Genomic DNA, 16,843 nt, shown 5'->3' on the forward strand with positions numbered 1-16,843 from the left:
ATCCCGGAATGGAAAAAGCTATGCCCAGTAGAATTGTTACACTACAACTTATTTCTATTTTTTTTTTGCTTGATTACAAATGTGAAGCAATTTCTAATTGGTGATGTTTTATCTATATATATATATATATATATATATATATATATATATATATATATATATATATATATAAATAAAAGGTTAGACATCGAATATAATTCTATGCAAGAAATAACTGATAATATTTTTTGTTAATTAAAATATTTATACCTGGCATAAATAAATCTGATTAGAATGTATATTTATAATTTACACTTGATTTGAAAAAAAAAAAAAGAAAAAAAAGAAAAAGGCGCTTGGCCTACTTTATTTCTGAACCAATCTTTACCCAAGCTCTGAACGAAGCTAATCCTCCGTTCTAAAGCTAATCTTCCCCAACCTGCAATCTAGACACCAAAGCAAGCTACAACCACTTTGGTAATTATATAAAAGCTGTAGGGGCAATCTTGAGAGGAAGTTGCTCACATCAAATCAAGTCATTGGTTTGCTAGATTTTGTAGCCAATTTCCAAGAAGTTTTGTCCCCGCTCCCGAGAGCCCAGAGCCCCATGAGAATAAGTGCTCGGGCAATCCAAGGCTCACTCCAAAAGATTCTCACCCAACAAAATCCCTACCTTCACACAACTCCACGTTAAAAGCTTTCTAAGAAAGCCCCATCTTGTCAAGGCAGAGCAGATATATCTAACAGAAGCTACATTCCCAAGACTGCCACACACAACCCCACCCAAGCGAGAAAAAGAGAGAACCACTCAATCCTAAAGCAAATGCCTCGTATCATCCCATACCAAAATCAAAAGCACCTCAAGTTCAAGATGATGTTTTTATTTATAAAATGGAAGAAAGGGGAGAGAAGAAGCCTATTGAGGTGCGAATAGTTCCCTAAAAAAAGGTTCCATAACCTTATCACTGGAAAATATAAAAATCCCACAATCTATGTTACAGTGTGAGTCTGTACCACCACCCCTATAAAATAAAACCCAGAATCTGAGAGACTTGGCAACGGAAGTGATGTGTGGTGTACTGTTATGCCCTTAAACTTTACCGTCTATTGAAAGAATATATTTTTAAAATATTTGAAGTATGTTCCACTATTACCTCTTCCCCTCCCCCACCCCTCTGAGAAAAGTACTATGCCCAATATGGCATGGCCCAGATGGCAGGTGTCGGCTTTATGCTAGTAAAATAGTGCGGCACAGGGCGAGGAGCAGCGGCCTAAAGGAACCCACCTTCCTTTTTTTTTTTTTTTCCCCTACCTTGTTGTTTTAAAGAAACCCACCTCCCTCTCTGGCCCCTCCCCTGTCTCACAGAGTCCATGGAGGGGCTGTAGAGAGGTGTCCAGAAATGAAGTCGGGATCGAGCTCTCCGGTGGTCTCCCGGGCGGGCGGTCCGGGCGACTCCCTCCACGGGCTCAAGTTTGGCAAAAAGATCTACTTTGAGGACGGGGCCGCCGCCGCCGCCGCCGCCGGCGGGGGCGGCGGTGGTGGGGGGAGCTCCTCCTCCTCATCATCATCCAAGGCCCCAGAACCGGCGGCGCCACCACCGCCGCCGGCGAAGAAGGGGAAGGGGGCGGTGCAGGGGGGGCAGGGGCCGCCCAGGTGCCAGGTGGAGGGGTGCAAGGCGGATCTGACGGGGGCCAAGGCCTACTACTGCCGGCACAAGGTGTGCGGGATGCACTCCAAGGCTCCCAAGGTCATCGTGGGAGGGCTCGAGCAGAGGTTCTGCCAGCAGTGCAGCAGGTATCTGTTTCTTTGATGTTGGATTCTTGGGTTCTTGACTTCTTGTTCTATTTAGGGGCTTCTCGGGGCTTTGGGTGGCTTGGGAGGAGAAAAGCAGTGGTCTTTTTGGATTTTCCCCCTTTTGAGGTCGAGATTTGTCAAAAGTGTAGGTGGACTGGTGGATGTGTTCATGATTGTGACCGCTACTAGGAGATTTGTGGTTCTGGATGGTTGGCTTTTTTTTCCCCCCATTGGATTGGGCGATTTCTCATGGACTTAGATTTGATGATGAAAACTTTTAGACTTTGCTTGGTATGTTTTTTTTTTTTTCTCCATCGATGATGGCGTTTTATTTGTTTTATTTAAAAAAGGAATTTTTGTGTCCATTTTGTATATTTTTTTTGTTCTCATGTTTGCTTGAAGAAAAAATTTGTAGGTTTGTTTTTGACTATCGATTTGTTTTTCTTATTTTGGATTAGCCAAAAATTTGTGCTTTAGTTAGGTCTCTCTTCTTGATTTAATGTCAAGGTTTTTATTGTTCATGGGATGGGGAGTTCTATTAAATTTTTTTTCCCCTAATTGTCAAACTGTAAGGTTTGTTTGGTGTGTTGGACTGTTGTAGTTAGGTTTACGCCTCTCTTCTTATTGCTGCAAGTAGATGGCCTCTTTACTGTTTATAGTTAAGGGCTCTGTTTTAAACTTGATTTCACATTGGGTGGTGTGCGCTGTCTGGTATGTCAAATCGTCAGTGATGTAGGTATTTTGAGTTTGTATCCATTGCTGCGTTTTAAAAGGAGGTTAGATTTCTGGTAGAAAAATCGATACACTTCTTCCACTTTGGTACGTCTAATTGTCATTGAAACTTATATGATTAATTATGTTTCTGCTGTTGATATTTGAGTGTTCAAGGTTTTGGCTGCTAGAATTTTGTCTCTTTCTTATTCTTTTGTTGTGATATTCCTATCGCTGTAGATGTGATTAGAGTAGTTTGTTTATATACATTTCATGGGATGCAATTTTCATGCTTCTGATCGATGATGCTTGACTTCTTCAGGCGAAGTATGTATATATGTATATGTGTATGTATAGATATTTATATATTTATATATTTCAGACTGGAAGGGGTTAAGGGTTCTAACCCTACCCTCTATCCTATACCTGCAACCTCCCTCCACCCGAGCGGCAAGCCGGACCAAGCCTAATGCTTGTGGAACCAAGGTACTAGGTTCAGAAAGGAGGGTTGAGCCACTTGGGAATCAAGTCCCTCCCCCTTGCCTTAAGTAGCAACTGGTAGAACCATCCAAACTAAAGCTCGGTGGTTCAGAAATTAGAGTTTGACCAGTCATTTTTTTATATATTTGATATTCCTATTTTTGTCCGACTTTGTTATAGAATGTTTCTGCTGTTTTTGTTTTCACGGTTGTTTAACATGGATGCTTTCAGAGGCTAATTTGTAATGTCTAATGGAATTTTCTAATATTTGCATTAGTTATTGTTGTGTAACTGTAGCATGGAACTAGCTGTATGTTTGGTTTTGATGAAGAAATAGGTTTTGTATTCTGTGGCTTTTGTTGAGTTTGCTTTTTCTTCTGTCCTTATGATGTGAGCTGTTTTCTGTTTCTAAAAGATTGCGTATCGGGTTATTGGTGTTTGACAAAGATGCTAAGGCAGATGAATGCTGAAGCTTGAGACAACTAGGGAAATTTTGGGAGTTGAGAGTTAGCCTTTCAGAGGAATTCAATTCATAAGTTCGTGCAATGATGTTGTGTGAATGCATTTTCTTTACTTTCACTTATATAGATTGAAAAACTAGGGTCAACTAGTTGGGGTTCATGCTCTCTTACAAAGGATCTCATTAATGTGGATTTGAAGGTTAAAGATGAGACTCATCTTTTCAGATGACTTCCACAAAGAGATGTTGCTACAAGACTTTGGGATGCTAATGCGCATCACTGCTGACAAATTGAGATGGAGGCTGTAGATGGCAAATCAGCTTGCAAGAGATGGTTGTATGACAAATTGTGAACTCTTATAACATTTATGGACTTACGTTATTGAGTTATCATTATTGACCATCAATTTCTTATGCAGTCAAAGGGAGTTATTCACCTCACATTGACTGTAGATTTTTGACATTGAATTTCGTTACTTGGGACCAATTCTCTTTAGTGTTTCTTTTTCTATAATTTTTACATATATTCAAAAAGCAATTTGTTTTACTTCATAATGCCATAAAATCAACCAGAGTAGTTACTTTTATTTCCAGAATAGCTACTTTTATGCTTAGGCGTCTGGCAGAAATATATTTAGATAAATGGATGAAGTATATGCAATAACAAGCTTTACATGTGGGAAGTATGTACCATCGTAGGTAATTTGGTGGACGTTAAAGAGGAAAGCTAAACAAAAGGAGGTTTCCCCATAGTTCTAAAGCCAAAGAAGAATTTGGTCATATTTAGTTCTATATTCTGTGAAGTCATGTGAAATATATGAGTTTTTTTAGTGCTCCATTGGTTTATGAAAGCATATCCAATTTTTAAAGATGGGAAAGGAATTTGATATTAAGAATAGTGGAAATCTTTTAGTTGTGGTTGTCAGCCACTTGGGATGTTGATTTAAATCACCATAGGGCTATTGATTATTGTGGTTTTGATTGGTTGTAAGAGAGGATCAAACATGAATGGTTCATTTCGGTCGTAAGTATGTCCAAATAGTTTGGTATGCCAGTGGCACACATTATGCCATCAACATACTGACATGTTCTGCTAGTAGGTGTATAACAGGGGGCATGCATTGGTGGGAATATAAATAAAAGGAAAGCTTTCTGAATGGGTATTAAAAACAAAAGCACTCAAGGATGTCCTAGGGTGATGGCGTTGCTTGGGTGGTGAATTAATTGAGACCACACTAAGGGGTAGGAGGTGGGAGCAGGCTTAAACCTTCATCATGATTCAGGGCTGGAGAAGTAAAAAAGGGCTATTGGAAGAATATGGCAATTAGGGTTGGAAAGGTTAGACTATAAAGGTAGAAGCACAGGTACTTCAAATTGGAAGCCTTGTTCGTATCATATCCATATAGGATACTGATAGTTGTAGAATACTTCTAGAATACATGTCAAATACTTTCTTAAAATATTTTATTTTTCGAGATTTAAAAATGCTTCAGATACATCCTAGACAAGCCTGAGATATTTCCTTTATATCTCGAGGGATGAGTGGGAGGGGCTTTATTTCATTTATGTTTCAAGAAATGTTGGGGTTTCAAAGATAAATAGTTAATTTGGAGATTGTGATGTTGATATTATTGCATGAGTATGGATTATGGTCAATTCGATTTGAATGATGACTGATGATGAGTACATTGTTTTGATAGCCTACTATAATATAGAAATGCTATTATATATGTAAAAACATCTCTATTTATTCATTCTTGTATGTACCCTGCTTTTCCAAGATTTGTCATAAAGATGATCCATATTGTGTCAAATATGCATCTCATGTCTGTATGTATTCTTCATGGTCATTAAGAGGGATCCTAGGCAAAAGCATGGTGAGTAACAAACTTTAACCTGCAGTGCTAATTCCAACTGACCGAACCTTCTTTCAATTAGGTATACATTTTGGGTGGCACTTTGTAGGTCATGTTATGGGTAACAGCATAATACTCTTTTCAGCATGTTGACTTTGAGCTGTTTCTTCAAAATTTAACTGTGAGTCTGTGAGCAAGAACAAAATATATACACCTAAAGGGTGAAGGTGGTTGAAAATCAAGTGAAAAATATAAAGATGTTTCCAAAGCTAGCACTCATGAAGAGTAGGGGAGGTACAGTTGATTGAAAAACTAAGGTTAGCATGGATTTGATAAAAAACTCTTCATGCAGAGAAGTATGAAGGAATACTTGAGTTTAAATGGATTTCGACTTTGTGTGTGTACACGCATGCATGTGGAACTGTATAGAAGGGTGACGAACAAAATCACATTGCCAAGTTATAGAGCATGATTAATTTTGATGAAGAGAAGGACACAATTGATTAGAAATATTAAGGTTACATGGATTTGTACCAAAACTCTTCATGCATAGAAGTAAAAATGAGTATGTGAATTTTGATGAAGTTTGACTGTGTGTGTATGTAGAATTGTATGCAGGGATGAATAACAGAATCACATTGCCATGTTATTGAGTGCAATCAATGTTGATGATGAGAACCACTATCTTTCTGCAGCCACTAACAAGTGGCATGGTTGTGATGCTTCACCTTATAGGGTTTATTGACTACTTTTCGGTATTCATCACTTATAGAAAAGTCAAAATCATTGGAGAAACATCCAATAGGTAGATGCCTATGGTTTGTGTATGTATACTATAATTGGCTTAGGTGACAAGTCATTGCTTGTAATGAAATATCTGGTGAACCAACATCAAACTCTTTGTTCATAGAAGCCGAGCATCCTGAATATTATGGAATGAACCCTTCTGTACTGCCTTCCTTGGGGCAGTATAGCATGCGCTATTTAGATTAGTGATCGAGTAAAGCATGACATAGTGTACTAGACAATTATGTGAACCTTTTGGAACATGTATGGTGTTCGATTCACTAGCACAACTATACTGCATTAATTTATCTTTTGCTTTGGCACCTTCAAAAAATTATACTGAGTATAACATAAATTTATTTCTTTGTTTCTTGTTTGATGAATGGATGAGTCATTGTCATCCTACCTATTAAGATCAGAACATGCTTTAAGTTATGCCTCAAATTACATTTCTAGATAGCCTACAAGAAGTTGATTCTCGAAAATTATTTTTTCCTTTATTTTTTAAGTTAATTATCAATTAGTGGTCTTCGTGAAAATTCCAGCAGCTTGTGACTTTGATCGCTATTAAAACCCTACATTAACCCATATGATGTTGTCACCAACAAAATTAATACTTCATGTTATACAATAAGCTATTTTGGATCTATCATTTGTTAATTTTGCTCATCAAACTTTTATATCCATTACAAGTGATACTCTCTTTGGTTACCTGCATCGGTCGTGCCAAAGTTTCCATGAAGTGCAACTACCATCATGCTAGGCATATCTGGTTCCTCAGTTTTCACTGAAGTCTGAAGAAGGTTGTCTGCATCATTCACTATAACTAAGCACTGAACCTTACCTATTCATGTGTGCTCACAAAGTTCCATGGTATCAATATAACATTGTTAAAAGGGCACTAAAATCAAGAAGATTATGATCTGCATAAAATATTTAACTTGCTCTAAGGAAGCTCTTCCAATGTTGGTATCAAGTGACGGTGCCGACAGTTCAACGAGTCTGCCTGCTGAAGTCCCTCAAACCACTAATGGGACTACGAAATCAGCACTTGTTTTGCAATTATGCCTCTTCTTACTTTGATCAGTAAGAAGTGCCTTTGGTTATATGTGCTGGTTTAATTTGCTCCTGTGATGAGTATATCTGCTCCAATAATTCGTTTTGATTTATTTCAGTTCACCATGTAGCATCTGATATGTCCCATAAAATGTCCAGCCATAGTTACATATAAGCAATATTTCATTCATGACCTTCATGATTACTTCAACATCTTGAGCAACTACAGGTTCCACCAGCTACCTGAATTTGATCAAGGAAAACGCAGTTGCCGCAGACGTCTGGCGGGCCACAATGAGCGGCGAAGGAAGCCACCTCCGGGGCCTCTATCATCACGCTATGGTCGCCTGGCCACCTCCTTCCATGGTCAATTTTTTTTCTTTTTTTCTTTTCTCTTTTTCTCTTCGAAGTTTCAGGTCTTTTATATGCTGTCCATTTGTTTCTTCTAAGAGACCACGATTTCATGCAATTCTACACTGTTGCAGAAGACCCTAGCAGATTCAGAAGCTTTCTTATGGACTTCAGCTATCCCCGTCTTCCAAATAATGCAAGAGATGTGTGGCCGACCGTCCGGGCTGGTGATCGGGGGCCTGGTAACCAATGGCAGGGGGGCTTAGACCCTCCAACTAGTGCAGTGATGGTGCAGGGGCCCCACCAATACTTGCAGGGTTCTGCAGCAGGGGGTCTCTTCTCTACAGCAGAGGTTCCGCCAGGTGAGTGTCTTTCCGGGGTCTCGGACTCCAGCTGTGCTCTCTCTCTTCTGTCAACTCCGCCATGGGGCAGCAACACTACCAGAAACAGAGCTCCAATCATCCCAGCAAGCAGCAGTTTTGATGGTGTCCCAACAGCTCAGTCAGTTCCGAACGATTACATGAGTAGTCCTTGGGGTCTCAGGGGGCATGGAGCTAGGAGCAGCTCACATGAAATCCAGCATGGCATAGGACTAGGACCTGTCACTGAGGCTGGTAGTGGTCAGTTTTCAGGTGAACTTGAGTTAGCTCTGCAGGGGAATGGGCAATGCCTGGACCATGGCTCAGATAGGACATACGACGGTTCAGGTCATGTGATGCACTGGTCTCTGTAGACCGTTTGATCTATTATGTTCAAAAATTGTGGATCCAGTGACCGTTTTGTTATCCCCAGTGTTTTACATGTCAATGACATTGGCAAAATCTCTATGGTAGGTTTTTGTAAGATCTTTTAGATCTTAAACTCATCCATGGCTCTGTTTTGAACCTAGACCACTAAAAGCACTGGTATGTTGGAGGTGGCTTTGATTAATGTTTCGACTTTGTGGTGTTGTTTTTTCATATGGATAATAATGTAGGTGATATCAATTTTGTTTTTATGGTTGACGCTTTCATTGGAATCATGGATTAGATATTTCAAAATAGAGTAGGCATAATGTTGCGTCACAGATTTGGTTTTACTTCATTTGACTCATTTAACATTGGGTATCAAACGAAGCTTGAGATGATCATCATTTCTAAATTTTGATGTTTCACTCTGACCGTCAGTATATTACCTGTCCAGATGGCATGGAATATTTATAACATCTTGCGTCAGACATTTGCGGATTTCCACGACGATCTTGTTTGTCGTTTGTGCTGTTTCATATCATATTACAAAGACTCCCCATTTGTGTAGAATGTTAGTAATTGTTTATGTACACTGTTTACTTTGAAAAGAAAGATCTGATTAAAGAATTTGACCTGTTTGAAAGTCCAATTAGAGAAAATATGAAGATCAATCTGTTTGAAAGTTTTATAAACGAGGTCTCAATTGATTGAAAAGGAGAGAGCGAATAGTTAGCATGGCCTAGAAAATTAACGAGATAATCAACAAATTTACAAAATACAAAAATATATTGTAGCTTCTAAATTATCGTCCTCATGTGTAGCTTAAATATTCAAAAGCTTAAAATCGCTCCTTTTTAATCTCTCATGTTTTTATGTATCCACAATAACATCTCCCAGTGAAGAAATCCGCCTAATCTTTTTCAGAGTTTTTATTTTATTTTATTTTTGAACACCTATATTTTGCATTTGACAGCTCTCCGCGAAACAAATAACAAAGCATAACAATGCATTCTCAGGCCACTAGCAGCAGACAATTCGGAATGGTATCTGTTTAATGCAAAACATTTTTAAAAATGAGAAGCATGTAACAACTTCTTGGATTACTTCTCCTGTATGGGTAAACAGAGATTGATATTTCAGCTTGTTTCCCTCAATATTCTTCGAAGTCCACCTTCAAAGAAGTGGACCTGACTTTATTAGTGCTCCAGCAGCAATTGAATCCCTGCAAGGCTTGGTGAGGCCATGATTTCCACACGTCCACAGCTGAAGGATGATCAGGCTTCTTGTAGCCCTAAAATATATCACCATTATCCAAGCACAGATTAAATCACCTCTGTTTCTTCATGACTCGTGAGTATGGAGATCTAATTTATGACATCAACTGACATAATAAGCACAGAATTTAGATCTACTAAGGGTGATGACCTCATGCATTGACATGTCAATCTTCGGATCCTCTGGGTTCTCCTTGTAAACAGTCCAGTCCGTTTGGAATTGCTTTTGGCATATAGAATGCAGCCATCCTCATACGATGTGAACATACAACATGACATATATGAGTCCAAACTGCCAAAAGATTCGCTTTCAGTGGTCCTCTTCGTTGGGTCCAGGACAATCAATTGCAAGTGCCTCTGCTGATTCAAACTGCAACGGGGGAAGAATGATTAATCAAAATCAAGGACAAAGCAGTAATGTATAGTACAGTTTTAGATTATTGACTGTTTAGTGAAGCAAATCATACATCAACTATGCATAAAATGACATGCAATATCCCTAAAATTTATTATCAATACCACCAAGCACTTGCTCGAATGGTCTTCCCTCTTGTCCGTTGGGCAAGAGGATCAGGGTTCAATTCCAAGTGGTATGGACCCTCGCACAGAGCTCCTGTTTTGAGAGCTTTGACTTGGTCTGCTCGGGCCTAGGATCTGGTCTAGTTAGGGTGGGGTGGGAACAGGTGGCGAGTGGGGATTAGACCCTCCTGGTCTCAAGAAATAAAAGAAAAAAAGAAAAAGTTATGGCCATCCAATTAGCAACTAGATTACCATCAAAGGCAGGCCAGATGCGGCAGTTTAAATGTGAACAGCTCATTATTTGCTTCTGCATGGATGGCATAGTTCTAATTCTGATAAAAGAAATGCTTTTAAAATGCCCTACTCACCTTACACCCACAATAGAGGCAGTAATGATGTTCATCCCGCAGCTTTATCAATATATCATGCAAATCCTGCAAAGCATCCATAACTTGTCAAGCATGCATGCAAATCAATATCAGAGACCAAACAATACAACAAAATTTCCAAGGCAAAATATTAAATCAGCATCAAACTTCAGAAATAAAGAGGATACTGTGAGATATACACAGAATTTACATAACTGACACTGGCAAATCAGTGATGGTTGAAGGATTTATATAAATCATTTTAATTTTACAGAATTAGATATAGATCTGAAAGTGTTAATCACACATGTTATTATCCTCCATACACACCAAGCATGCCAATATCAATTATCATCCCATTCTTTAGCATATTGCAGGGTTGATAGATGATATATTGACAATCTCCGATGCATTAATATAGAATACTAGTGATAAGCATGCTCTAGTTAAACTACACTACATGATCATTAACCAGTCCACCGGATTCATGTGTTACAAAGCTACCATCAGTATCCTATCTGTATATTTTACAACTAGTTCATCTGAAAAATTGTGACAGTAAATTGGAGATATGCCTACTGATAGGATTAGGCTTACGTTTTGGAATAAATTCAGATTTTGATGCTTACTTTATATTGGCTTTGATGGTGAGCTCTATGCATTTGAAATCATTACAAACAAGGTCCTGTTAAAATAAGCATGAAGAGCCACTATGAACCACTTCAACTGGTAAAGGCGGGATGACAGCCTCCCAGAAGATCTAAATCTCATATAATGCCCATGAAGCTGGATTTGGCCCTTCATAGAAATAAGGCATAGTGACATAAACCACCTAAAAACTTGCTCATTCCTCACTTTTGTCCCATTTTCTAAGACATTTCATGAATCTATTTGTGAAAGATGACTTGCTTTGTTCATCTATTAAAGAGGAAAAAAAATTTGTTTCCTACTTATTATCACCCCTGGGCCGTGGTACCCCCTCCCAAAAAAGGCAAAAAAAAGTGCAATTCCTGGTTCTACCCCAGTCAATTAGATTGTAAAATGTAAAATTGCACTCTATCCCTGTTTATCTCGTCAGAAAAGCAGTTGATAACAAAAATAAACAAAGACATCAATTTTCTAGCTCTTTTCTATCTTCCTTTACTTTAGAGAATCAGGATGATGATGCCTCTATATAACCAAACTGAAAAAAAGATATTCTTAGCTTTTGACATAAGCATGGAGTCACCTTGATCGAACATTACCTATTTTTCATTCATTTTAGAATTTAAAAACAGGTGCAGTTTTGGTTCTAAATAACATCATACCAAGCAACTTTATGGATGCTAATAAGTCCATGGTGATCATATGCCTGGTATTCATGAGGTTAAATAGACATGAAGCCATCAGACACATAACATCCATTGACCTCAAACATGATTCAGATTATTCAATAGTTCACAAATTATCTACCCCATTTTCTGAAACAATTATAGGCTGTTACAACTGAATATTGGTCAGTACTAAGGCCAAAACAAAAAAGTATGATCTTCACTTTTTTCAAAATAATGTTGCTTAAATATACTGTACAATACTCATTAGTGTAAACTAATTAAAGATACTGATCTATGATAATAATAATGTGTTACGAATATTAGTAATTTAAACATATTGCACAAGATGAATTTCAAATGTCTAAATAATATCTTAATATTAAATTTTGCACCGACAGTACAGTTAACTGATGGACAACAAAACCATTATCCTAACAGTTGTAATATATGCGATGGTTGTTATTTACAGTGCCATTGTGTTGGAATAACATCATAAAGGAGCTGAATCCATTTTCATGACCCTAACCATTATATTAAAAGTTGTAATATATGAAGCTATTGTTACTCATAGTGCCAATATATATTCTGATAACACCACGAAGGAGCCAAGTCCAATTTCATGACCCCAATAACCATTTTAATCTCTTTATATCAAAATATCTCAACAGCAAAGCATGTGAATCAGCAGGTATTGACAAAAAGGCATGGAGATGCCTTTAGATGTTGTCAGTAATTAACCAAAGTACAAAACGTCACATCAGAATGTTACAATATTTAATTAGTTCATTACCACTTAAATTAAATGTTGAAAGGACCTGTACATTATATCACATTCAACCTCAACCGTAGATAGCATTCAAAAACCTCTATATTCATGTTAGTTGCAAGTCAATTATGCAAAATGCTTTAAAAAATCATTATGCTGATTAAACCAGATGATTAGAGGTTAGTCGATAGTTATGATGTACCTGGTATTCCAAAATGGAAGGGAGGTTGGTCAATAGTTATGTTGTGTTTGGCATTCCAAAATAGAAGGGACAAAACCAAAAATCAATCATAAATGACATCAGCTCATTCTTTTTAAGTGAATTTAACTTCTTCACCGAACTTCCCTATTTTCATTTTCTTCATCTTTGAAACAGCATAATTGCAGCTTTGATGTCTGCTCAACATCATCAAGAATTTGTTGCTTAACTGGGTTCCCCTGCCTCGAACATTCTTGATAGCAATCACCAAGTAAATCAAACGGCCCGATGGCTATCCATAAACACAACACTCAGTTATCTCTAATTGCCTATATTTTCAGTGTCAGTAGATATCTTCTTAAAAATTATCTTGAAGTTGTGAAACTAATTGGAGCACTACAAATTAAGATAATATTTGATCTCTAAGTCTTGGATGGGAAACATCAAGATAAGTAGATAACATATTTTTGGCTATACGTTTTTAAAAATATATAAAGAAAGCTAGGAAATTACCTCTTCAGTGATTTCTTCTTCCTCTTCTTCCTCCTCCTGCTTCTTCCCCTCATCTCCATCCTCCTTAGGCGGTTCAACAACCTCCCTGTTCTCCAGCTGCGCCAATGCTGCCTCTGCCTCCCTGTAATCCCCAACGATCCGCCGGCTCCTCCACTGCGTCTTCTGCCGAGATCCAAACTCCGCCATCAACTCCTCCTCCCTCCGCCGCTTCCTCTCCGCCGTGGCCCTATTGCTCCTCGCTGCTTCCTCCTGTGGCGAGATGACACCTATCCCAGCCCGGGACCGCCGGATCTCGAGCCCCACAGGCTCGGCCGGCCCGGCCCCGCCCTTCCCCAGCACCGACCCGGGGGTGTACCCCATCTGGCGCAGCATCCTGAACCCCACGTTCGTCTCCGGGATCGCCGCCTCCAGCCCGGCCATCGTCCGCTCGTCCTCCTCCCGCTGCTTCCGCTCCCTCTCAAGCCTCCGCTGCTCCTGCCAGCTTATACCCTTCGGCCTCTTCGGCTTCGGGGCCTCCGGCGATTGGATCTTGGGCCCAAACTTCTGAGGAATTTGGGAAACTAGGGCTAGTAAAACTTCACAACAAGAGAAAATAGGGTTTTGGTGGTTGGGTGGCGAGGTTTTCCACCGGAAATTGGCGGGTTGGGATAAGGGTTAGGGTTTACCTTCTTCTGGGAACAGGAGTCTTCGGGAGGGATGAAGAGGGAGAGATCGCCCATGTAGTCGTCATCCTCTCCACCGCCGTCTGTGCCCGCCATTGATGTGCGAGACAGAGGATTGCACGTGAGACCGGAACCGTGCGGGGAGGAGAATCGCGCCAAAGGATAAAATGCTGTTCGCCTACAAAACTAAAGCAGGATTGCCAACTTGATTTGGTGCCAAGTAGAAAACAAAGGTGTTTCGGCGCTGGTGCCCTCGAGGGGGTGGTATGTATCTGCTTGTATGGAATGTTACGTATCAACCACTGAGGTATGGTGATCTTGATATCCAGCCCTTGGTCATGAGAGGGAGGCCCCGATCGCTGGGAGGTTTTTGCTCGGCCCCGAAAGTCTATGGAGTACGATGATGAAAATCAGATACGGTTCATAACTAGGGATGGTGAGATGTAGGCTAGTTGGATTCTCTCCTTCCCGTGGAGAAAGATCGGCGCGTGAGCCCTTGATGTGATAGTTCCAAATGGTGTGGGGGATGACTGATCTGTGAATCTCTTGCTGGATCCATGGATTGCTAACCTACCTTTAAGCAGGTGGCCGACCTTCATTAGCCCCAGGATGGTAGACTCCATGAGGATATATGATATATTCCATCCAGATGGCTAAAAATAGAACCCAGTGGCAATGGTCCGTTTCTTTAAGAGAGTAGCTGGAAGAGTGTGTGCAGCCTTTGGTGATTTGCATTCACAGCAGTCTGGAGATCTTCTTACACTCCAAGAGCGATGGCGGCCAATCTTTACTAGCTATATCGGAGGAGCTTACCAAGCAACTGGATGTTGGGTTGATTTAGGGGACCCATGTGCACCCGAGGGTGAGCCGCTTCTCATAAAAGGTAATCCAGGGTGGTTGGCTCCTGACCAAGTTTGTCTTGAGAGACAAAGGCATAGATGTCTAGTCAGCTTGCCAATCTTATGGTCTGGAGGATGAGACGGTCGAGCACATTTTTTTTCTGTATCCGCAGACTAGACATGTTGGATACCTTGAGCCTTCATGTTGGATACCTTGCAAGCTTTTGCATTAATTGACTATCCAGACTGAGGCTCTAATATAGATTTTTCGAGAGTTTCTGAGGCAGAGCATCTGGGCGATGCGACGAGGGCGATAGGTATTCAAACAGCCAATTTTGCCCACCACATCTAAGTGTTTAGGAATAATTGGTATTTGAGTCCTAAAGGTACTTGATGAGATTCACTCTAGAGAGAGCTCTCATCTTGATAGCGTAGCTGACTAAAATTACCTTAAGGTCCATGGAGATCTGGAACTACAATCCTGCTCATGCAGCAACCTAATAAATTTTTATTTCGTCGGAGCTCTTTCTTTTGATGTACCTCAAGATTAACTTTGATAGCAGTATTAGAGATAGGCATGGAAGCACCAACTTTTGTTGCGGAGAACTCAAGATATTCTATGGATGGATATGAGGAGTTTCACTTGGCACAGTGAGTATATAAAGTGAAGCCGGTTGAATGTGCCGACTTATCTAAATTTTTTGATGTAAGACTTAACTAAATTTATGATTTATTTTTAATTAAGACTTCCCTCTTGACGTTTAAATAAATTTCCCAACAACTCGGTGCCGACTTATGTTAATTCCAACCCCTTCTCCCGTTGCTTGGATCCTTCTCTTTCGTCTCGTTTTTCAGCGCACTGACGATGATCGTGGTACCTGCTTTGTTCATGGCGTCCTTGGATCACTCTATGCATCAATATCGGCAAAGCCGATGATGAGAACGACGAGGAGGTGCAGAGGTGGCCATCGTTGGAGACGAGATAAGCTACCCGTCCCCACTTTTCTATTTTCTTGTTTTCTATTTATGGATTTTGATTCCAGTTCGGTTTTGTCGTTATATGGGTGATTTTTTCTCCTGTTCTTATTTTCTTTCTTGTTCTTTGTTCTTTGAATTCTTCATGGTTCTTGATTCATAATTCAAGATTTTGGTGGTGTTGTATAGAGATGTTTGTTGATTTTGGGTCTGGTTTGATGTTATAAGGATTTCCGTGTTATTCTGTGCCCTATGGATTTTTATAATTTGTACATGATTTCCTTAGATATTATCATTTGACAGATTCTATCACCCCCAAAAAAAAAAAACTCATAATTATATATGGCAACCTAAGTCGGGGAATCAATAGAGAAGGTATTGTACCATGTGAACCTTATCAACTAACATATCCAATGGTATAGATTTGGATCACCTTTTCTTTCCTATTTTAATTAGACCAATTTGCTGTCAACCTTATCCTTCTACTACCAGAAAATGTGGATAGGCTTGCAGCCATTTGTAACCCTCTTCCATTTTTGACGGCCCCAGAACACTGGAAGAGAAATGGAAATTCCTGAGCCACCATAGCGTGTAAGTTGCAAATAATAATCCTTCACGCTGAGATAATGAAGAGTATCCATTGTATGCTCAAGTAATTTTGTTGTATTCACGTTTATAGAACTTTTAGACACAAAATTGCTAAAATAATGAATTACTCTTACAAACAACCTTTACTAAGAGAAAAGGTTGCAGCCTGACAAATTCTGCACAGGGGTGATGGGCCAGGCCCTCCTGATGGCTAGCGACCAAAATTTTGCTTGGCCAGCAGTCCCCTCGAACGAAGAAATTATTGGCCAGGCCCTTTCACCTCACAGCCAATCATGATCCATCATAAATAGTAATTAATAAACAATCAATTGATGTATGAATTTTTTGTTATAGAATGAATCTACTTAATAATTTCTCCCTCACATGTCCTTTTTCATGGCACCACTTTCCCCTCGCCACTGCACGCCGCCCCACCACTACCCCCGGCCACACAGCCTTTATTCCAGAGAAGACGATAAACCTTATGTAATATCTTATACTACACTTACTTGCATCAGCAAGGACGAAAAAGCCTATATCATTTGAGTGGGATAAGATGGAAACCTCGTTCGATTGGGAGGATAGTTTGTTAGTTCAACATTGTTCTTTGAATATGAAAATAGCC

General features: G+C 39.6%; 2 protein-coding genes across 4 annotated transcripts; one reads left to right on the top strand and one right to left on the bottom strand.

The window, feature by feature from the left end:
- Positions 1 to 933: 933 nt before the first annotated feature.
- LOC105050210 (squamosa promoter-binding-like protein 14) lies at positions 934 to 8,404 on the top strand. Of its 2 annotated transcripts, none has more exons than XM_073242385.1 (3): positions 934 to 1,774; positions 7,353 to 7,489; positions 7,612 to 8,404. In XM_073242385.1, exons 1-3 carry the CDS (start codon positions 1,380 to 1,382, stop codon positions 8,205 to 8,207), a joined length of 1,128 nt encoding a protein of 375 aa, XP_073098486.1. In that variant the 5' UTR covers positions 934 to 1,379; the 3' UTR covers positions 8,208 to 8,404. The 2 variants fall into 2 exon arrangements, with proteins under 2 accessions (XP_073098486.1, XP_010928443.3); XM_010930141.4 differs by having other exon boundaries at positions 954 to 1,774; positions 7,609 to 8,404.
- A 787-nt stretch (positions 8,405 to 9,191) lies between these two features.
- LOC105050211 (uncharacterized) lies at positions 9,192 to 14,413 on the bottom strand. 2 transcript variants are annotated; one of them, XR_012133822.1, is made up of 5 exons: positions 13,820 to 14,413; positions 13,155 to 13,697; positions 10,364 to 10,429; positions 9,628 to 9,846; positions 9,192 to 9,493 (listed from the first exon to the last, which is right to left on the bottom strand). XR_012133822.1 is itself a non-coding variant. In XM_010930142.4 (4 exons), the coding sequence occupies exons 1-4, from the start codon at positions 13,910 to 13,912 to the stop codon at positions 9,787 to 9,789; spliced, it is 762 nt and encodes a 253-aa protein (XP_010928444.1). In that variant the 5' UTR covers positions 13,913 to 14,413; the 3' UTR covers positions 9,192 to 9,786. The 2 variants fall into 2 exon arrangements, 1 of the variants encoding a protein (XP_010928444.1); XM_010930142.4 differs by having other exon boundaries at positions 9,192 to 9,846.
- Between the last annotated feature and the right edge of the window lie 2,430 nt (positions 14,414 to 16,843).

The sequence above is a fragment of the Elaeis guineensis genome, chromosome 8 (assembly GCF_000442705.2).
Source record: "Elaeis guineensis isolate ETL-2024a chromosome 8, EG11, whole genome shotgun sequence".
Taxonomy (NCBI): domain Eukaryota; kingdom Viridiplantae; phylum Streptophyta; class Magnoliopsida; order Arecales; family Arecaceae; genus Elaeis; species Elaeis guineensis.

What these genes read in the sequence shown, in the direction of transcription:
- LOC105050210 (XM_010930141.4), top strand. Translation starts at nt 1,380, where the DNA reads ATGAAGTCGGGATCGAGCTCTCCGGTGGTCTCCCGGGCGGGCGGTCCG. An exon ending in TTCTGCCAGCAGTGCAGCAG is followed by an intron (nt 1,775 to 7,352) that starts GTATCTGTTTCT and finishes GAGCAACTACAG; the next exon opens with GTTCCACCAGCTACCTGAAT. An exon ending in CCTGGCCACCTCCTTCCATG is followed by an intron (nt 7,490 to 7,608) that starts GTCAATTTTTTT and finishes ACACTGTTGCAG; the next exon opens with AAGACCCTAGCAGATTCAGA.
- LOC105050211 (XM_010930142.4), bottom strand. Translation starts at nt 13,912, where the DNA reads ATGGCGGGCACAGACGGCGGTGGAGAGGATGACGACTACATGGGCGAT. An exon ending in ACTCCTGTTCCCAGAAGAAG is followed by an intron (nt 13,698 to 13,819) that starts GTAAACCCTAAC and finishes CAAATTCCTCAG; the next exon opens with AAGTTTGGGCCCAAGATCCA. An exon ending in GCCTCTATTGTGGGTGTAAG is followed by an intron (nt 9,847 to 10,363) that starts GTGAGTAGGGCA and finishes CCCCCGTTGCAG; the next exon opens with TTTGAATCAGCAGAGGCACT.